The 23,090-nt window shown below is 41.1% G+C and overlaps 1 protein-coding gene across 5 annotated transcripts in view; it reads right to left on the minus strand.

Annotated features, from left to right (window-relative positions):
* SLC35F2 (solute carrier family 35 member F2) overlaps window positions 1-23,090 on the minus strand; it is a 121,831-nt gene that overhangs the window by 49,244 nt on the left and 49,497 nt on the right. For 2 of the 5 annotated variants that reach the window (XM_060103390.1, XM_060103393.1), the window contains exon 8: window positions 20,317-21,325. The exons of 2 other annotated variants lie outside the window; for them this stretch is intronic. In XM_060103390.1, coding sequence (XP_059959373.1) covers window positions 21,140-21,325 — 186 coding nt within the window. In that variant the 3' untranslated portion in view covers window positions 20,317-21,139. Of the gene's footprint in view, window positions 1-13,009; window positions 13,134-20,316; window positions 21,326-23,090 lie in introns of those variants that run through there. One more of the 5 variants, XR_009532957.1, reaches the window with a different exon arrangement.

The raw sequence follows: 23,090 nt of genomic DNA on the forward strand, positions 1-23,090 counted from the left end.
CAAAGTCCTGGGCTTACTGGACTACAGTAGAGAAGTCAATTGTGTATATATTTGTCTATTCTAGATTATACCTCCTTATGGTGGGGATGAAGTCAAATTCATTTCTTCATCTTTCACACACTCTAGCTACAGTAGGGACTCAAAAGCTGTTAATTGAATCAAAATATATTGAATTGAATTAAATTGACTCAAATGTTATCAAATTGACAATGCTTTATTTGGGTCACTAGTTAACTCTCTTTTTGGTTGCTTGTGCCCAGGTAGCAAGCTAGATTGCACTTAATGTTTCAATAATGTCCCTCCCAAAACATCTCCTCAAGCTCTCCCTCTTTAGGCGCTGAAATTAAGACAGACATTTTCTCCAGCTAAAACCAAAAGGGTTAGCTTCCAGAGCAAGTGTCCCTTGTGGCTTTTCATAGTCTGTGTGAACAAACCCACTTATCTTCCCCTTGTGCTACTTCCCGTAAGATGAAATTTTGTCCATGACTCAGTGCTATAATAGACCGTGTAGTTAGAGCTCTGACTTGGAAAATACCCTTGTGCCCTGAATCACAGAGAATTTTGATGGTACTAAGCTTGTAGGAGCCTCTACTATGGAGTGGTTTGAGAAGTCAGTATGGTGTAAGATAAAAACAAACTGAATCAGAAAATAAATATAAAGAAATCCATAACGTTCTGATTTTTCCTATGACAGCTATTTTTTTAAATAGAAATTATCAAATTCTTTTAGAATATTTTTTCTCATTTTTTATGGGTGGGGCTGGGAGGGCCCTAAGCAAATATATGGTCTACATACTTAATAGCCCAGAGTGGAGCCAGCTGTTGTTATTACTCATATTTAACAAAACTGAGATGAAGAAATAGGGTAAGGGAGGTAAGGGATTTAACAAAGACCACAAGGTCAGTTATTAGTGGAGCTGAAACTCGACTTGCTTCTTGCACACTTCCCAATAGAGCATTCTGCACAAATACCAATGTGTGTGTGTGTGTGTGTGTGTGTGTGTGTGTGTCTGGGTGGGGGTTATGTGTTGGGATCAGAAGTAGAAAGTATCTGCAAAAAAACAAAGAAAAAATAAAACAAAAGAAACCCAAGGAAGGCTGGAATTCTGAAGGTCTGGTTTGATCTATCATCTCCCTGTGGACACAGTTGCTATGGGGAATAAAAATTCCCAGGAGAGTTGGATCAAGTTCTCTGGAACTTGGAATCTCAAAGTGAAGCACCATCCAGGGTACCCTGGGCCAGAGAGGGAGCCAGTTCTTGCCTAACCGCCATGGAGCAAGAATCAGGGTTGCTTTTTGGGGTGGGGAGGCAGCAAAAGTGTCAATCCATCTGTTGTGTCTGGTAGCAGGGCTTGGGAGAGAGTGTGAAAGAAATAGCAAGTAGAGCAGATTTTCAGTTTCACAGATGGATGGTAAAAGAAATCAGAATGCAGTCTTATAAATCTTAGAAGCTTGATGTCTGCAGCCCAAGCTGGGGGCATATGGAGCCGCCAAAGTAATAGTCTTAATCAGAATAATGTCCTTTCACCAGTTATTCATTATCAGGATGTCAGGAACAGGTTTCAGCTGAACAAAGTCCCATACACCTTTTGTTCCTGCTTCCATCAGTTGTTTATTTTCCAAAATTTTCATTTCAACACCGCCACCTAGTGTCCAGTTATCTGATTTACCAGGCCTCAGGTTATCCGTTGAAGGAAACACTATTCAACTCTTAGGAAGGTTAATATTCTCTGCCTTAGAAAGATGTCTATGACACCTTGTTGAATGAAAAAAAAGAAAATTTAAATTGTACTATATAGCTATGTACTATATAGTTCCATACATGTAGATCTGTGTGTATATATGTGTGCAAAGTTTAATTATATATCCATATGCATAAAAATCTAGAAAAATATTCTCTAAATTATTGATGGTATCTCTGGTTGGTAGGATGTGAGGAAATTTTTTGTGATTTCCTTATGTTTACTTCGTCAGTTTTCCATAACAGTAATAGATCATCTGTGTTAATAAGAGGAAAACTTATTTTAAAAGACCAAATGAGCCCCAGGATGAAAATCCACCCAAAAAACGTTATTTTCTGGAGTTAAATAAATTCAACAGAAATGTACTGAGCATCAACTATATACAATGCATAATTTTGATCTGAAAGTATACCTCTAAAGTCAGATAACATCCTTCTACCTTTTAATAAGTGTTTACTATGTGTTAGGCACCATGCTGAGTTTTTCTCATTCTGAATCTTAATCCTGAAGGTGAAACTACTAAAGTGAGAGTGCTGAGGCTCAGAGAGATTAAGTAACTTACAGTTAACTTACTTAAAGTCACAAAAAATATATGAGATTCAGGGCTTCCCTGGTGGTGCAGTGGTTGAGAATCTGCCTGCTAATGCAGGGGACATGGGTTCGAGCCCTGGGCTGGGAGGATCCCACATGCCGCGGAGCAACTAGACCCGTGAGCCACAACTACTGAGCCTGCGCGTCTGGAGCCTGTGCTCCGCAACAAGAGAGGCCGCGATAGTGAGAGGCCCGTGCACCGTGATGAAGAATGGCCCCCGCTTGCCACAACTAGAGAAAACCCTCGCACAGAAACGAAGACCCAACACAGCAAAAATAAATTAATTAATTAATAAAACTCCTACCCCCAACATCTTCTTTAAAACAAACAAAAAAAAAGCATACGCCCTTAATATATATATATATATATATACACATATATACACATATATACACACACACACACACATATATATATATATATATGAGATTCAAGTCCAGGTGTTTCCCCAAAACCTGAATACTGAACCACTGTACAATTCCATTCCAAGTTTCTAAGGAATTCCCCCACATTATCCAAAAGGGAGGTTTTTGTTTTTTTTTTTTTTTTTCTTTTTGTGGTATGCGGGCCTCTCACTGCCGTGGCCTCCCCCGTTGCGGAGCACAGGCTCCGGACGCGCAGGCCCAGCGGCCACGGCCCACGGGCCCAGCCGCTCCGCGGCACATGGGATCCTCCCAGACCGGGGCACGAACCCGCATCCCCTGCATCGGCAGGCGGACTCCCAACCACTGCGCCACCAGGGAGGCCCAAAAGGGAGGTTTTTTATTTTGTTTTTTTTTTAATGCTTACTGTCAGGCACCATTCTTTTTTTATATATATATTTATTTGGTTGAGTTGGGTCTTATTTGTGGTAGGCAGACTCCTTAGTTGCGGCACATGGGCTCCTTAGTCGTGGCAGGCAAACTCTTAGTTGCCGCATGCATGTGGGATCTAGTTCCTGGACCAGGGATTGAACCCAGGCCCCCTGCACTGAGAGCACAGAGTCTTAACCATTGTGACACCAGGGAAGTCCCTCAGGCACCATTCTTTAATCCTCATAGAAATCTATGAAGTACATATTTTTTAGAGTACAACCACATTATAAGTAAACAAAAGCCCTTCTTTATATGATAACTTTACCTAAGGTCACAGAGATAATAAACACAACAAATAGTGTGCTGAGCACTTGCTATATGCCAGGACTTGTTCTAAGAGCTTAAGATGTGTTGACAGTTTAATCCCATGAGGTAATAGGCATGATTATCCTTCTCATTTTGCAGATGAAGAAAAGGATCAAAGAGGTTAAGTAACTTGCCTACGATTTAAGCCAGTAAATAATAGAGCTGGGATTTGAACACAGGTCTGACTAACTACAAAACCCAGGCCCTTCCCTCAATCTGATTTTTCTCTGAGCTCAGGGTACTGATCAACACATATTTCAGATAAATAATTTAAAGATGAGGCTGCCATCATCCCCATTTTACAGAAGAGGATCAGGGCCCAGAGACTTGAACAGAATAATTGTCCATGGTCACTCAGCTAGTTGATAAGAATAGAACCAGGATGTCTGACACTCAGCCTTCTTGTACCACTATACCACTTGACCCCTGGATGCAAGTGTATATTAACCACAAATGGTTGGTGTATGTTTTCTAGTGCTGTGTAACAAACTACCACAAACCTGGGGACTTAAAAGAACACAAACTTACTGTCATATGGTTCTGGAGATCAGAAAGCTGAAATGGTCCTCACTGAACTAAAATTAAGGTATGGGCAGGGCTGTGTTCCTTTGCGGAGTCTCTAGTTTTCTTGGCTTTTTCCAGTTTCTAGAATCTACCCACCTTCCTTGTTTCATGGTGTCCCACCATCTTCAAAGTCAGCAATGGCCAGTCAAGTCTTTTTCATGTTGTATCACTCTGATTCTGCTTTCATTGTCACATCTCCTTCTCTGACCCTCCTGCTTCTCTCTTTCACTTATAAGGAGCCCCTGTGATTACACTGGACCCACCCAATAAACCAGGATATTCTCTCTCCATCTCAAGATCTTTAACTTGATCACATCTGTAAAGTTTCTTTTACTATGTAAGGTCACATATTCACAGGTTCCAGGAATTAGGACTTGGACATCTTTGGGAGGCCATTATTCCACCTAACATGGCATACTGACTTTTAGGATTTTTACTTATTTAAAATTATAATTTAAAAAATTTATACCTATATTAGTTTGTCTTCATTAAGTTAATAATGAGTCCTTGAAGGAGGCTGCTATTTGGAGTGTCAAGTTCTCCTCTCACAAAGAGTAGACAAAAATTTCCTTACTTGTTTGGCAGGAGGCTCCTAACCCTCTAGGAGAATTCTAAGGTTGGAAGGTCCTATCCCACACCCACACTTCTGGACTGTATGCTGTTTACCACCATACCAGGCTCCACAGGGAACTGTCTGTGTCATCCTTGTTGTGCAGCACTTCCTTCACAACCCACTATGGTTTCCCCTTCTGAGAAGTACCAAGACAGGTCACAGCTGGAAGGTGGAAGGTAGAACCCAGGTGGGTCATATAGAATAGGAGCAATGTAAGATGAGATAGATTTGAATAGAAGGAATCAATGGCCATAAAAAGACTATTCGAGAGAGACCTTAGAGATGGAGGAGTAAGATGCGGAGATCACCTTCCTCCCCACAGATACACCAGAAATACATCTACATACAGAACAACTCCTACAGAACACCTACCGAACGCTGGCAGAAAACCTCAGACTCCCCAAAAGGCAAGAAACTCCCCACATACCTGGGTAGGGCAAAAGAAAAAAGAAAAAACAGAGACAAAAGAATAGGGACGGGACCTGCCCCTCCGGGAGGGAGCTGTGAAGGAGGAAAAGTCTCCACACACTAGAAAACTCCTTCACTGGTGGAGACGGGGGACAGGTGGGGTCGTGGTGGGGAAGCTTCAGAGCCACGGAGGAGAGTGCAGCGACAGGGGTGCAGAGGGCAAAGTGGAGAGATTCCTGCACAGAGGATCAGTGCTGACCAGCACTCACCAGCCTGAGAGGCTTGTCTGCTCAGCTGCCGGGGTGGGTGGGAGCTGAGAGCTGAGGCTCGGGCTTCGGAGTTCAGATCTCAGGGAGAGGACTGGGGTTGGCTGTGTGAACACAGCCTTTAGGGGGCTAGTGTGCCACAGCTAGCTGGGAGGGAGTCCGGGAAAATGTCTGGAACTGCCTAAGAGGCAAGAGACCATTGTTTCAGGGTGCACGAGGAGAACGGATTCAGAGCACCACCTAAACGAGCTTCAGAGATGGTCATGAGCCGCGGCTATAAGCGCAGACACCCCTAAACGAGCTTCAGAGATGGTCACGAGCTGCGGCTATAAGCGCAGACACCAGAGACGGGCATGAAACGCTAAGGCTGCTGCTGCAGCCACCAAGAAGCCTGTGTGCAAGCACAGGTCACTATCCACACCTCCCCTCCTGGGAGCCTGTGCAGCCTGCCACTGCCAGGGTCCCATGATCCAGGGACAAGTTTCCCAGGAGAACACATAGACACCTCAGGCTATTGCAATATTGCGCCGGTTTCTGCCGCTGCAGGCTTGCCCCACATTCCATACCCCTCCCTCCCCCCGGCCTGAGTGAGCCAGAGCCTCCGAATCAGCTGCTCCTTTAACCCCATCCTGTCTGGGTGGGAACAGATGCCCTCAGGCGACCTACATGCAGAGGTGAGGCCAAATCCAAAGCTGAACCCCAGGAGCTGTGCGAACAAAGAAGAGAAAGGGAAATTTCTCCCAGCAGCCTCAGGAGCAGCGGATTAAATCACCACAACCAACTTGTTGTACTCTGCATCTATGGGATACCAAAATTGAGAATGAATCATCCCAAAAGTGAGGTGGTGGACTTTGGGAGCAACTGTACACTTGGGGTTTGCTTTCGGCATCTAATTTGTTTTGGTTTTATGTTCATCTTAGTTTAGTATTTAGAGTTTATTATCAATGGTAGATTTGTTTATTGATTTGGTTGTTCCCTTCCTTTTCCTTTATATATATATATATTTTTTTCCTTTTTCGTTATTTGTGAGTGTGTATGTATATGCTTCTTTGTGTGATTTTGTCTGTGTAGCTTTGCTTTTACCATTTGTCCAAGGGTTCTGTCCTTCTTTTTTTTTTCAGTATAGTTTTTAGTGCTTGTTATCATTGTTGGATTTGTTTTTTGGTTTGGTTGCTCTCTTCTTTCTTTCCTTCTTTCTTTCTTTTCTTTTTTCATTACTTTTTAATATTTTTATTTTTAATAATTTTCTTAATTTTTATTTTAATAACTGTATTTTCTTTTCTTTCTTTCTTTCTCTCCCTCTTCCTTCCTTCCTTCCTTCCTTTCTTTCTTTCTTTCTTTTTCTTTCTTTCTTTCTTTCTTTCTTTTCAGTCTTGGTGCTCCGGCCGGGTGTCAGCCCTGTGTCTCTGAGGTGGGAGAGCCAAGTTCAGGACATTCACCCACCAGAGACATCCTGGCTCCACATAATATCAAACACCAAAAGTTCTCCCAGAGATCTCCATCTCAATGCTAAGACCCAGCTCCACTCAACGACCAGCAAGCTACAGTGCTGGACACCCTATGCCACACAACCAGCAAGACAGGAACACACCACCACCCATTAGCAGAGAGGCTGCCTAAAATCATAATAAGGCCACAGATACCCCAGAAGACACCCCCGATGTGATCCTGCCCACCAGAAAGACAAGATCCAGTTCCACCCATCAGACCACAGGCACAACTCCCCTCCACCAGGAAGCTACACAACTCACTGAACAACACTTAGCCACCAGGGGCAGACACCAAAAACAACAGGAACTATGAACCTGCAGACTGTGAAAAGGAGACCCCAAACACAGTAAGTCCAGCAAAATGAGAAGACAGAGAAACACAGCAGATGATGGAGCAAGGTAAAAACTCCCCAGACAAAACAAATAAAGAGGAAATAGACAGTCTACCTGAAAAAGAATTCAAAGTAATGATAGTAAAGATGATCCAAAATCTTGGAAATAGAATGGAGAAAACACAAGAAACTTTTAACAAGGACTTAGAAGAACTAAAGAGCAAACAAACAATGATGAACAACACAGTAAATGAAATTAAAAATTCTCTAGAAGGAATCAATAACAGAATAACTGAGGTAGAAGAACGGATAAGTGACCGGGAAGATAAAATAGTGGAAATAACTACCACAGAGCAGAATATAGAAAAAAGAATGAAAAGAATTGAGGACAGTCTTAGAGACCTTCTGGGACAACATTAAACATACAAACATTAGAATTATCGGGTTCTCAGAAGAAGAGAAAATGAAAGGGACTGAGAAAATATTCTAAGAGATTATAGTTGAAAACTTCCCAAATATGGGAAAGGAAATAGTCAATCAAGTCCAGGAAGTGCAGAGAGTCCCACACAGGATAAATCCAAGGAGAAACACGCCAAGACACATATTAATCAAACTATCAAAAATTAAATACAAAGAAAAAATATTAAAAGCAGCAGGGGAAAAACAACAAATAACACACAAGGGAATCCCCATAAGGTTAACAGCTGATCTTTCAGCAGAAACTCTGCAAGCCAGTAGGGAGTGGCAGGACATATTTAAAGTGATGTAAGGGAAAAACCTACAACCAAGATTACTCTACCCAGTGAAGATCTCATTCAGATTTGACAGAGAAATTAAAAGCTTTACAGACAAGCAAAACCTGAGACGAGTTCAGCACCACGAAACCAGCTTTACAACAAATGCTAAAGGAACTTCTCTAGGCAGGAAACACGAGAGAAGGAAAAGACCTACAATAACAAACCCAAAACAAGTAAGAAAATGGGAATAGGAACATACATGTCAATAATTACCTTAAATATAAATGGAATAATGCTCCAACCAAAAGACATAGACTGGCTGTATGGATACAAAAACAAGACCCATATATATGCTGTCTACAAGAGACCCACTTCAGACCTAGGGACACATACAGACTGAAAGTGAGGGGATGGAAAAAGATATTCCATGCAAATCGAAATCAAAGGAAAGCTGGAGTAGCAATTTTCATATCAGACAAAATAGACTTTAAAATAAAGACTATTACAAGAGACAAAGAAGGACACTACATAATGATCAAGGGATCCATCCAAGAAGAAGATATAATAGTTGTTAGTATTTATGCATGCAACATAGGAGTACCTCAATACATAAGGCAAATGCTAATAGCCATAAAAGGGGAAATGCACAGTAACATGATCATAGTAGGGGATTTTAACACCCCACTTTCACCAATGGACAGATCATCAAAAATGAAAATAAATAAGGAAACACAAGCTTTAAATGATACATTTGACAAGATGGACGTAACTGATATTTTTAGGACATTCCATCGAAACAACAGAATACACTTTCTTCTCTAGTGCTCATGGAACATTCTCCAGGAGAGTTCATATCTTGGGCCACAAATCAAGCCTCAGTAAATTTAAGAAAATTGAAATCATATCTTTTCTGACCACAACAATATGACACTAGATATCAATTACAAGAAAAAACTGTAAAAGGACCAAACACATTGAGGCTAACAATACACTACTAAATTACCAAGAGATCACTGAAGAAATCAAAAAGGAAATCAAAAAATGCCTAGAAACAAATGACAATGAAAACACAACAACCCAAAACCTGTGGGGTGCAGCAAAAGCAGTTCTAAGGGCGAAGTATATAGCAATATAATCCTACCTCAAGAAACAAGAAAATAAACAGCCTAACATTACACCTTAGGCAATTAGAAAAAAAGAAGAAAACAAACCCCAAAGTTAGCAGAAGGAAAGAAATCATAAAGACCAGATCAGACATAAATGAAAAAGAAATGAAGGAAACAATAGCAAAGATCAATAAAACTAAAAGCTGGTTCTTTGAGAAGTTAAACAAAATTGATAAAGCATTAGTCAGACTCATCAAGAAAAAAAGGGAGTAGACTCAAATCAATAGAATTAGAAATGAAAAAGGAGAAGTAACAACTGGCACTGCAGAAATAAAAAGGATCATGAGAGGGCTTCCCTGATGGTGCAGTGGTTGAGAGTCCACCTGCCGATGCAGGGGACACGGGTTCGTGCCCCAGTCCGGGAATATCCCACATGCCGCGGAGCGGCTAGGCTCATGAGCCATGGCTGCTGAGCCTGAGCGTCCGAAGCCTGCGCTCCACAACGGGAGAGGCCACAACAGTGAGAGGCCCGTGTACTACAAAAAAAAAAAAAAAAAAAATCATGAGAGATTACTACAGACAACTATATGCCAATAAAATGGACAACCTGGAAGAAATGGACAGATTCTTAGAAAAGTACCTTCCAAGACTGAACCAGGAAGAAATAGAACATATGAACAGACCAATTACAAGCACTGAAATTGAAACTGTGATTAAAAATCTTCTGACAAACAAAAGCCCAGGACTAGGTGGCTTCACAGGTGAATTCTATCAAACACTGAGAGAAGAGCTAACACCTATCCTTGTCAAACTTTTCCAAAATATAGCAGAGTGAAGAACACTCCCAAACTCATTCTACAAAGCCTCCATCACCCTGATACAAAAACCAGAAAAAGATGTTACAAAGAAAGAAAACTACAGGCCAATATCACTGATGAACCTAGATACAAAAATCCTCAACAAAATACTAGCAAGCAGAATCCAACAGCACATTAAAAGGATCATACACCATGATCAAGTGGGGTTTATTCCAGGAATGCAAGGATTCTTCAATATACGCAAATCATTCGATGTGATAAACCATACTAACAAGATGAAGGATAAAAACTATATGATAATCTCAATAGATGCCGAAAAAGCTTTTGACAAAATTCAAAAACCATTTATGATAAAAACTCTCCAGGAAGGAGTCACAGAGGGAACCCACCTCAACATAATAAAGGCCATATATGACAAACCCACAGCCAACGTCATTCTCAATGGTGAAAAACTGAAACCATTTCCTCTAAGATCAGGAACAAGACAAGGTTGCCCACTCTCACCACTATTATTCAACATAGTTTTGAAAGTTTAACCATGGCAATCAGAGAAGAAAAAGAAATAAGAGGAATCCAAATCAGAAAAGAAGAAGTAAAACTGTCACTGTTGGCATCCTAAAGATTTGGTAAAGTAGCAGGATGAAAAATTTCTGCACAGAAATCTCTAGCATACTTATACACTAACGATGAAAAATTTGAAAGAGAAATTAAGGAAACACTCCCATTTACCACTGCAACAAAAAGAATAAAATACATAGGAATAAACCTACATAAGGAGACAAAAGAATTGTATGCAGAAAAGTATAAGACACTGATGAAAGAAATTAAAGATGATACAAACAGGTGGAGAGATATACCATATTCTTGGATTGGAAGCAGCAACATTGTGAAAATGACTCTACTACCCAAAGCTATCTACAGATTCAATGCAATCCCTATCAAACTACCAATGGCATTTTTCACAGAACTAGAACAAGAAATTTCACAATTTGTATGGAAACACAAAAGACCCGAAATGGCCAAAGCAATCTTGAGAAAGAAAAACGGAGCTGGAGGAACTTCAGACTGGACTTCAGACTATACTACAAAGCTAGAGTAATCAAGACAGTATGGTACTGGCACAAAACCAGAAATCGATCAATGGAACAGGAAAGAAAGCCCAGAGATTAACCAATGCACATATGGTCACCTTATCTTTGATAAAGGAGGCAAGAATATACAGTGGAGGAAAGACAGCCTCTTCAATAAGTGGTGCTGGGAAAACTGGACAGCTACATGTAAAAGTATGAAATTAGAACAACCCCTAACACCATACACAAAAATAAACTCAAAATGGATTAAAGACCTAAATGTAAGGCCAGACATTATAAAACTTTTAGAGGAAAACATAGGCAGAACACTCTATGACATAAATCACAGCAAGATCCTTTTTGACTCACCTCCTAGAGAAATGGAAGTAAAAACAAAAATAAACAAATTGGACCTAATGAAACTTAACTTTTGCACAGCAAAGGAAACCATAAACAAGATGAAAAGACAGCCCTCAGAATGGGAGAAAATATATACAAATGAAGCAACTGACAAAGGATTAATCTCCAAAATTTACAAACAGCTCATGCAGCTCAATACCAAAAACACAAAGAACCCAATCCAAAAATGGGCAGAAGACCTAAACAGACATTTCTCCAAAGAAGATATACAGATGGCCAACAGACAAATGAAAGAATGCTTAACATCATTAATCATTAGAGAAATGCAAATCAGAACTACAATGAGGTATCACCTCACACCAGTCAGAATGGCCATCATCAAAAAATCTACAAACAATAAATGCTGGAGAGGATGTGGAGAAAGGGGAACCCTCTTGCACTGTTGGTGGGAATATAAATTGGTACAGCCACTATGGAGAAGAGTATGGAGGTTCCTTAAAAAACTACAAATAGAACTACCATACGACACAGTAATCCCACTACTGGGCATATACCCTGAGAAAACCATTAATTCAAAAAGAGTCATGTACCACAATGTTCACTGCAGCACTTTTTACAATAGTCAGGACATGGAAGCAACCTTAGTGTCCATCACAGATGAATGGATAAAGAAGATGTGGCACATATATACAATGAAATATTACTCAGCCATAAAAGGAAACGAAATTGAGTTATTTGCAGCGAGGTGGATAGACCTAGAGTCTGTCATACAGAGTGAAGTAAGTCAGAAAGAGAAAAACAAATACCGTATGCTAACACATATATATGGGGTCTAAAACAAAAAACAAAAAAAATCCTTCTGAAGAACCTAGGGGCAGGACAGGAATAAAGACGCAGACATAGAGAATGGACTTGAGGACACGGGGAGGGGGAAGGGAAAGCTGGGACAAAGTGAGACAGTGGCATGGGCTTATATATACTACTAAATGTAAAATAGCTAGTGGGAAGCAGCCACATAGCACAGGGAGATCAGCTCGGTGCTTTGTGACCACCTACATGGTTGGGATAGGGATGGTGGGAGGGATATGCAAGAGGGAGGGGATATGGGGATATATGTATATGCATAGCTGATTCACTTTTTTATAAAGCAGAAATAGCACACCATTATAAAGCAATTATACTCCTATAAAGATGTTAAAAAAAAAAGACTATTAAATAACCAGGTAATCAATACTCCCTGGCAAGATGTAGACTATTTCCATTATCCTAGAAAGTTCCTTCATGCCCCTTCCAATAACCCTTGTGCTGTCTTGAGGCAGCCACCATTCCAATTTCTATTCCCATAAATTAGCTTTTGAACTTCATATAAATGGAATCATACAATATGTACTCTTTTGTTACTGACTTCTTTCACTCATATAATATTTTGTATTCATGTTATTACATTTATCAGTAGTGTATATTTTTTTGTTTCTGAGTGGTAGTACATTTGCAAATATACCAAAATTTATAAATCCTTTCTCCTGTTGATGGATCAATTGTTTCCAACATTTTGTTATTATGATTAAAGCTGTAGTAAGCATTCTTGTTAATGGAAGGCCACTGGACTGACAATCTCTGTTATCTCAAAGGGCCCCAGGTAGTAGTACCCCACATTTTAGTTAGCATAGTAGGGAAGTATGTAAGTAAGTAATGGGGGAGACCTGGTACATATGCCACTTGAACAGTTGTACCTGAGGTCAGATACTTACAAGAAAACTTCGTGAACTGGTCCTTAGCCTTCTTGAAGGTAGGGAAGTAACAGAAATACAGCAGGACATTCTGAATGGAGGAATGTAGTTGCTTGTGCTACACATTTGATAGGTGAATCGTTTGCTGTGTTGGTAGGAGACATAGTAATAGAAGAATACTCACTATACCTGGTGATATTTTCCATTCGTCTGTCAGTCTGGAGATCATTGAATATGGACTTGGAGGGCTTTTGACTCCTCCAAAACCAAAAAACAAACTGAGGGTCAATTGCTAAAATCATGGCATTTAGAGTAAATTATCAATGACAAATAATTTGACAAAAGAAAAGTTGGTTGATGGAGTGCATGAAGTGCCACATTGCAAAGGATCTACCATCAGGACAATTTGGAACAGAAATGCAGGATAAGCAGTCCAGCCTACCTGGTACAAAATTTGAATGAAAGTACCCCTCAGCCATTTGGAATTGCTGAAGCCCCTGTGTTTTCAGGTAATTCAGGAAATGGGGAGAGCCCCTAAAAAGAGAACTTCTTACTAATAGGATTACGAGTTCTAGAATAATTCATTAGTAAAATAAATGAGACATAACAGTGCCCCCATTTTATGGAGCAGTTTATATTTGTGACATTAATAATGACATTACTTTGCACTTCCTTTATTTTTGGATCTTCCTTCTTCACTGTCAACAGCAGAAACAGCTGGGGGTCTTAAGATAACAAAGAAGGCAGTGAGATAATGAAACTTGAAATAGCCAAAGTGTATGAAGAGAGTGACTGCAAGCCTAGGTAGGCAGAACCAGCCCCCTCAGAGGACAGTGGGCACCAAACATTGCCAGAGGGGCAGTACCCCATGTGCTCAACACTTGACATGCATTCTTTCACCTGATCTTCACATTTTCAGATGAGAAAACAGACACACAAATGAAATCACTTGCTGGAGGCTCACTCAGCAATAGGAAGAGCCAGGATTGTACCCAGCTGTGCTCACAATCACTATGCCAGCTGCTTTGTGATCCCAAGGCTGATGGTTTCCTCCAGAAGAGCTCTCTGGTCAGGTTTGCCAATCTATTTGTGAACTCCAATTCACCCAGGAGTTTTTTGGTTTGGTTGCTTTTTCGTTAATGGTTCTTTTAAGCTGTAGATGAAGAACTCCATCTCTCTCAGGGTTTAATATAGCAGCACATTAACTATTCTGGCTGGCATTTCTAATAGTTCCCTGGGTAGCAGGCCTGTGTTTGGGAAGCAGCCAAAAACTGAAGCTCAGAACTTATTTTCAAATTCCCAAGGACTAAAAACACTCTCTGGCAGGCTTGAATGCTACCAAATCAAGTACTGTCAAATGGTTGTTCTTGAGTGTCAATGCTTAAAGCTCATAATTCTCCATGTATCTAAATAATAATTATTTAATTATATTAGGGGCAAGTCCTTCTTCCACTTCTTCTTTTTGTACTTAACGCTTACTTCATTGTCCAAGCTTCAGCTCAAATCCATCTCCTCCTCCTAGTAGATGGAGTCCACAGGGTTCTCTCCCTTCTCGGAGCACTCGTAGCCCTTCCTCTCTTGTCCCACTCAGCTGAAAACACGTGAATTATTCCCAACTGCATTATCTATCACTGTTGAAACAGCAAAATTAGTAACGAGGGAAGAAAATTAAAAGGATAACCAAATTGAAAGCGGTATTGTTTTTAATTGTTATAAATTGGTCCCCAAATAGGCCTGTGGCCTTAGAATGTGCTTTAACCTTCTAAAAGGGACATTTCTCCACCTGCTATGTTAAAAGGTGAGGCAGATGATGAAGTGAAGGAGATAGAAACCATGATGTGCTTCAGTTCAACTTACTGAGCTTAATGGTAGGATAGTCAGCTGGAGAAATGTACATGTAAGAAGGTTAAAGAACATTCTAAGGCCACAGGCCTATATGAGGGCCAAATTGAGTTGTCTGTCTTTGATGCCCCCAGTTACTTTTCTTGAACTCATCCTATTACCAGGGGCCTAGGACTCACACTTTCCCCAGTTTCTTCTCCCTGCCCACTGCATCCCTGTTTGGGGGATCTATGTGAGTGTCCTCCCATAATCTAGCCAGCCTTCCTCTAAAGGATTAGCATGTGGCCACTGAACTCCAGGCAATTTGAGAGTTCCCTGCTCTCTGCAAATAGATCTCCCAGACAGTGTCCTTTGGCCTAGCCTAGATTCCTCCTGCACTGCTCTCCACAAGGAGATGTGGACTTGAACCATGTTTCTATGTCATGACCAAAGAGTTCTCAGGACTGTGCTTACCTGTCAAATTTAGCTCTCAACTAAGCCAAATCCCCCTGCTCTGGCACGTCTCACACTTTAGTTATCAGATCAGATATTAAGACTTGACCCTCCCCCTCCTATTGAATGCTCTAAATTGATGGGAGACCAAATAAATTGTGTATACCCACTGTACCCAAGTAAAGTCACTATATACAGGCATATCTTGGAGATATTACAGATTTGATTCCAGTCCTCTGCAATAGAGCAAATATCACAATAAAGTGAGTCACACAATTTTTTCTGGTTTCCCAGTGCATATAAAAGTTACGTGTAGTCAGTTAAGTGTGTAATAGTATTGTGTCTAAGAAAAAATGTATATAACTTAATTTTAAAATACTTTATTGCTAAAAAGTGCTAAGCATCATCAGAGGCTTCAGCAAGTCTTAATCTGTTTGCTGGTGGAGGGTCTTGCCTCAATGTTGATGGCTGCCAACTGATCAGGTTGGTGGTTGCTAAAGTTTGGGGCGGCCATGGCAATTTCTTAATATAAGGCAACAATGAAGTCTGCTGCATCACTTTACTCTTACTTTCATGAATGATTTCTCTGTAGCATGCAATGCTGTTTGATAGCATTTTACCCACAGTAGAACTTGTTTCAAAAAGACCCCTAATAAGGAAGTCAGCCTGTCCTTTGAAGCTTTGAAGCCAGGCAATGATTTCTCCTCTCTAGCTATTGAAAGTCCTAGATGGCATCTTCTTCCAGTAGAAGCCTCTTTCATCTACATTGAAAATCTGTTGTTTAGAGGAGCCACATTCATGAATTATCTTAGCTAATCTTTTGGATAACTTGCTGCAGCTTCTACATCAGCACTTACTGAGTCACCTTGCACTTTCATGTTATGGAGCTGGCTTCTTGTCTTAAACCTCATGAACCAACCTCTGTCAACAGCAAACTTTTCTTCTGCAGCTTCCTAACCTGTATCAGGCTTCACAGAATTGAAGAGAGTTAGGGCCTTGTTCTGGATTGGTCTTTGATTTAAGGGAACGTTGTGACTGGTTTGATCTTCTATCCAGGCCACCAAAATTTTCGGCACATCAGCAATAAGGCTGTTTTGCTTTTTTATCATTCATGTGTTCACTGGAGTAGCACATAATTTCCTTCAAGATCTTTTCCTTTGCAGTCACCACTTGGCTGTTTGGCTCAAGAAGCCTAGTTTTTTCAGCTTTCAACATGCCTTCCTCACTAAGCTTAATCATTTCTAGCTTTTGATTTAAAGTGAGAGACATGTGACTCTTCCTTTCACTTAAGCACTTAGAGGCCACTGTAGGGTTATTAATAGACCAAATTTCAATATTATTGTGTCTCAGGGAATAGTGAGGCTGAGGGAGAGAGACAGGAGAATGGCTGGTTGGTGGAATAGTCAGAATACTCACAACATTTATCAATTAAGTTCACTATCTTATATGGGCACAGTTCATGGCGCCTGAAACAATTACAACAGTAATACCAAAGATCACTGATCACAGATCACCATGACAAATATATAATAACAAAAAATTTGAAATATTGTGAGAATTACCAAAGTGTGACACAGAAACATGAAGTAAGCATTTGCTGTTGGAAAAAATGGTGTTAATATACTTGCTCAATGCAGGGTTGCCACAAACCTTCAATTTGTAAAAAACCGTGATATCAGCAAAACACAATAAAGCAAAGTACAATAAAATGCGGTATGCCTGTACACTTAATCCAACAGCTGGACTAGGAAACTGAAGTTCTATAGAAATGCCTCTGGATGTGTGTCAGGGGTGAGGGCAGATTCCCTGAAACTGCTTCAATCAATCTTATCAACCAACTGCAATTTCTGGAAAAATAAGATGTCGGGGGGAGTGGTCTATGTAGGAGTTGGTGATGGTGGTGATGGTGGTGTGTGTGTCTGTGTGTGTCCCAACATGTAAAGGTACCTGCACTGGACTTTTTATGAAGACCAAGGCGGATAAGGTCCCACATGGGACCACAAGACCAAAGTCAGAATATGAATCTGAAAGAATGTGAAATACTCAGGGAAAAGTGGAAAAGCACAGTCACCAAGCAGAAAGAAGGCAACATCTGAGGTCAAGGAAAGTGGGACTCCAAGCTCCGGCTACTAGCACTGTAAGTCCTCTACATCTCACCCGGTGTATAGAGACTGACCTCCCCACTGGGCAGGCTGTGAAGAATAGCTCATTGAGTGATGATTATATGGCACCATCTGAATGCTTGTTATGGTAAGTTGGAGCCAATAATTGTTCAAATGGCCCATGTTTTTTACTTGTATCATTTCTCTCCCCTTTCCAATTTTCTTCTCCAGAAGTGTCTGCACTTTAAGATTTCTAAAGAGGGCAATATTTAAACCAGGAATAAAGTGTATGGAGAAAGCATTGGGGGAAGAAACTTTGGGACATTAAATCCTACAGGTAAAATTTTGCTATCCTAAAGAGGATTTACTCCTCTTGATATTCCACATATACATAGACAGACTTCTCAAAACACTCTTTATAAAAATACTATTGAAGAACTGCATGTTCAGCATTACCTAATTTCCTTATAAATCTCTTGCCTTTTAATAAGCTAAGTGGCTATTTGCTGCATTTCCCTGATTTATTGGTATCTTTTGAGGGCTGAGGATATATCCAGATACTAAGTGATTAAATGTGGATGAAAATGGTACATCACCATAATAATGACAGAAAAGAGAATCGTGACTAGGCATACAGAAGACCTCACAGAGATGCATGTCGACAGCTTCTTAAAAGGGCAGGCTCCAGAGCCGCAGAGAAAACTGCACCATCAAACTAGTTTTTACAGGAAAATCTTCCCAGTTCCTCTCACTGGAGGTGCATTCCACAGGGACTACGGCCCCCTCAGAACTCAGTTTCAAGAAGCAGTGGGAACTTCAGGCTGCCAACTAAACTGAAGGGAATCCTGGATCTTGTATTCACTTTAGCCACCAAACTATGTGACCTGCAAAGGATATTTCAACTTTTCTGACACCTGCATTCTTCAATTGTTAATCAAAGGCAATCCCTGCTGAGGACAGTCATCATAATGCCCTCTCTTAAAACAAAACACTTTGATTTAACAGAATGTTATGGAGGCACTACAAAATGAAAGATTATGTCACAGGTCTTTTTTTATAATTGTTAAAGCGCCACCTGCTGGAAATACTGATCTTACATACCAATTCTCTGTGAGACATTGGTATCAGAAAGGTGAGAAATGTTAACTACTCATCCACAAAAGAGAACCTAGATTCAAAATGCAGATAACGAAAATGGCGCCAGCAAAGCCCTCTCTTCTTACAGTGTTACCACAGTCCAATTGCACAATTTATTACCCCTATTCAACATTAGGGAATGACCTAGCAACTCTATTATATTATTCAGCAGGATTTTTTTTAATGGCACAAATATCTCCAAAAAATATAGAAAAATCAATATTGCTCTAATAGGCTGAGAAAGAATTTATAGGAGGTTTTCAACTTAAGAACGTGTTGTGTTTCAAAAGCTTGTGTGTCGGGCTTCCCTGGTGGCCAGTGGTTAAGGATCCACCTGCCAATGCAGGGGACACGGGTTCGAGCCCTGGTCCGGGAACCCACATTCCATGGAGCAACTAAGCCTGTGAGCCGCAACTACTGAGCCTGCGCTCTAGAGCCCACGAGCCACAACTACTGAGCCCGTGCACCACAACTACTGAAGCCCACGCACCTAGAGCCCGTGCTCCTCAACAAGAGAAGCCACCGCAGTGAGAAGCCTGTGCACTGCAATGAAGAGTGGCCCCTGCTCGCCACAACTAGAGGAAAGCCCGTGAGCAGCAACAAAGACCCAATGCAGCCATAAACAAACAAACAAACAAACAAATAAACAAACAAATAAATAAATAAGAAGCTTGTGTGTAAGTCAGATGTTTGAAAACACATCTTCCATGAAAGTGGTATTACGCAGGCTGGTTAAACTGACAGTCTTCACAACTTCCTTAAACCTTGCACAGCCTTGCAGTACTATTATTTAGTTGCTGAATGTCATTCATAGCATTGCTTCTTTGGAACACTATTCTGAGTTTTAATTTGGGATGCCCAGATTGGAACTCCTCTGCCCTTTCCAAAGGGAGCAAGCAAGGAGAAACACCAGGATTAAGGGTGATGGGTAGAAAGAGAGTAGGGTAGGATAACTTACTCCCTATAGACATGTATCTGCATAAAAGGCCTCACTTTAGATCAATATCTCCCCTTAAACATTCTGAAGTGAGACCAAAGACAAAATTCATTTAATAATCACTCAAGAAGTAAGATGACCAAAGGACTAGAAAGATGATAAAAGGCTGTTGACCTGGAAGAGCTCAACCCATGGTGAGGAGAGGCAGGTAAATAGCAACACCTCAATTCAAAAAGTGCTACGAGGAAGATGTGAACAAGCAAGGGCCCTGGGAACCTAGAGGAGGTGGGGGACCCAGCCCAGATGGCCTAAAAAAGCCTTCATAGTAGAGATGACATTTGAGCTTAGCCTCGACAGACATGTGGGATATTGTCACATGAGATTCTCTACTTCACCACTATCCCTATTTATACAGGTTTATTATTAAGCAAGATATTTTAAGAAATAATCAGTGTATTAATCAAACTGGAAGTCTTCTCCAAAAGGCCAAACATTTTAACATAATCTTTTTTCCACTCACTGACAGTTGTTAATGGTAAGGAGTGAAAACCAAACATCAGTTTTAATTGGCTGCAGGAAATGAAAGGTTATTTCACTCAAAAAGGTTTTTTTAAAAACCCATTAAGGTAATTCAAAAATTTTAAATGTTTATTCCAGCAAATGATCTGGGAGCTTACTCTGATTTCCCCTCCATTCTGGCAGAGCCCCAAATAGATAAGTTTGCTTCGTCTTAAGAAGACATGATTCTGAATAGCTGGATATGAGGAAAGCTTGAATATATTAAGTCATTTAAAATCCACAAGGGGAATTAGGTAATCAAAACAACCACACAGTAAATATATTTCCATGAAATCAAAATTTTTTAATAATATGAACACTTACCCTCAATTCCTTTATTATATTTTTACCTAAAAAAGTTTACATACAGAGTTTTTGTAAAGTGGCATACTAGTAGTTGATATCATAATGATGCTACATATTAACACTCTGTATTGAAGAAGTATCATAAAATCTCATGGCACATTATTTGCTAAGAAGTGGCATAATAACAATTGGGAGAAGGTTCCTTGGTTTACTGTACTTTACTTTACGGCTTCTATGGTACTCACAGTTGTATCTCAGGATTACTCAAGTACTGCCCCACCCATGTTCCCAACATGTGCAATCAGTCACCAGACCTCATCTAGTGGCCTAAAGGCCACAGGACTTATAGAAGGACAATAACTGCCTCAGCAGAACAAAACTCAGATGCCTCCAAATGAGGAAACCTACTCCAAAACCATCCTGGGCTGCCCCTCCTCCTGACTACTCAGCCCAGCCTGGACAGCCTGCTTTCAGGCTCTGTCCTGAGGCTGGCTCACACCCAGGTATCTATCCAATCCTGCTTTCCTACTTGTACCTCTAAGACCCCAGTGTGGGCCCCATTCCTTGTCTCCCTGACACTAATAGGTATTGGCCCTCAAACACACAGAAACACAATTCTGGCCTTGGCTTCTGCCCTATTTTGGAATTTCTACTTTTGATACATTATTTTGTATTGCTTTGTAAAATCTAACCACTGGATCCAATCCAATGCTAGAGTATTCACTCTGAGTCTGATACTTTTCCAAGTATCCCAAGGCAGTAGGCTCTGCTTTATCCAGGTGACAGCTTCCAGCTTCCCAGGAAACCCCAGGTGTATGTGTGTGCCTTCTTCTCCAGCTACAAGACTGCAGAGTGGGCTTCCTGGAGGTTCTCCTCAAGCTTCAGTCCCAGGTTGTCAATTCCAATGCTGGTGACTGGTGGCATGCTGCTTTCAGCCGGTTCTGCAGTGCGTGTCGGGGTGGAGCAGTACAGAATGAACCCCACCATGATGACGGTGAAAGAGAGGATGTAGAGTCCTGAAAACTAGGAGGAGATAATTGGCTATGGACAGTGCTCCCTCACATACACAGCTTTGCTGCTGCCTTTTGTCAACGGAGCTTTGAGGGTTACCTTCTCATAAATTTTTTTCCTGAAAGTTGCCCAAGGAGATGCTAATGACCAAAACTGTCCCGTGTGTGTGTACTGGTGAATGTGTGAGCTCTGCCCACATCACCCACCACATCAGCCAACTGGATTCTTGGATCTTTAGGAAATGGACTTTTGCCTTTCTCTGTGATAACCCAACTGCATCCCACCTCACAACTAGTCCCACTTACTTAGTGGAGAGACTAAAAGTTTAGCATGGTACCATGAGAGACCCAGATTCAGACCCTAGGCACAGCTTACAACACTGGTGTGAAACAATAAGAAAACAGAATGGTTTGGAGAAGAAGAGAAAGAAGATGAGAGAGAAGAAAAAGTAAGACACACTCCCAGGCTTCCCTGGTGGTACAGTGGTTGGAAATCCGCCTGCCAATGCAGGGGACATGGGTTTGAGCCCTGGTCTGGGAGGATCCCACATGCCACAGAGCAACTACGCCCGTGTGCCGCAACTACGCCCATGCGCCACAACTACTGAGCCTGCGCTCTAGAGCCCATGAGCCACAACTACTGAGCTCGCGTGCTACATCTACTGAAGCCCACGCTCCTAGAGCCTGTGCTTTGCAACAAGAGAAGCCACCGCAATGAGAAGCCCACGCACCACAATGAAGAGTAGCCCCCACTGGCTGCAACTAGAGAACAGCCTGCACGCAGCAACAAAGACCCAATACAGCCAAAAATAAATGAATAAAATAAATTAATTTAAACAAAAAAGATATACTCCCAAAGGTAGAAGGAAAAAATGAAATGGGTTTTGAAATGAGTATTAAGTAGATTACAGTCATCTCCAGGTGTGGGCTTCTATGGGTCACCATTGGCTTCAACATGTTAATGTTTCATAGATGCTCAATTACTTCTTAACCTTAAACCGTTAGAACTTTTTAAGGAATGGAATAGCCACAGCCCTCCCCAACGCTGGAAGGCCTCCACTGGATTCAGTGATGATACAAAGCCAGTGATAATGTCACCCGGAGCAGCAGCCAAACTAATTTCCTCCACAGGTTTCATTCTTGGATCCAATCTCAGCACAGCACCCAGCACATAGCTGGTATTGAATAAATGTTTTTTGGGGGGGGGAAATGATTCAGAAAAGATTAAAGGGAGTTAAAGCTATTTAGAGTACCCTAAACTTTTTTTTTTTTTTTGCGGTACAAGGGCCTCTCACTTCTGTGGCCTCTCCCGTTGCGGGGCACAGGCTCCGGACGCGCAGGCTCAATGGCCATGGCTCACGGGCCCAGCCGCTCTGCAGCATGTGGGATCTTCCCGGACCGGGGCACAAACCCGTGTCCCCTGCATCGGCAGGCGGACTTTCAACCACTGCGCCACCAGGGAAGCCCTACCCTAAACTTTTAAAGTCAGTATCATGAAGGTCAATCATGCTCTCCAATAGAATGTTCACTGTTACCTGTGGGAAAACCTAAGTAACTTATTCAAAACATGTCCTGTTTGGTTTGGTGGTTTTAAATGTTTATAAGAAAAAAGTATCTTGTTCCTCTTAAGAAGGCACATGATTAAATGGAGACACCTTTATTAGAAGAGAAAGACTCTGAAGGAGTGAGATAATAAGTCTCCTGAATCAGAGGCTGTTTTTTAAATTTTACCCTTTGTGTCTGGATCTATACAGGAAATTTCTTGTGGCTACTCTGTT

This window comes from Mesoplodon densirostris, chromosome 7 (assembly GCF_025265405.1).
Source record: "Mesoplodon densirostris isolate mMesDen1 chromosome 7, mMesDen1 primary haplotype, whole genome shotgun sequence".
Classification (NCBI taxonomy): Eukaryota; Metazoa; Chordata; class Mammalia; order Artiodactyla; family Ziphiidae; genus Mesoplodon; species Mesoplodon densirostris.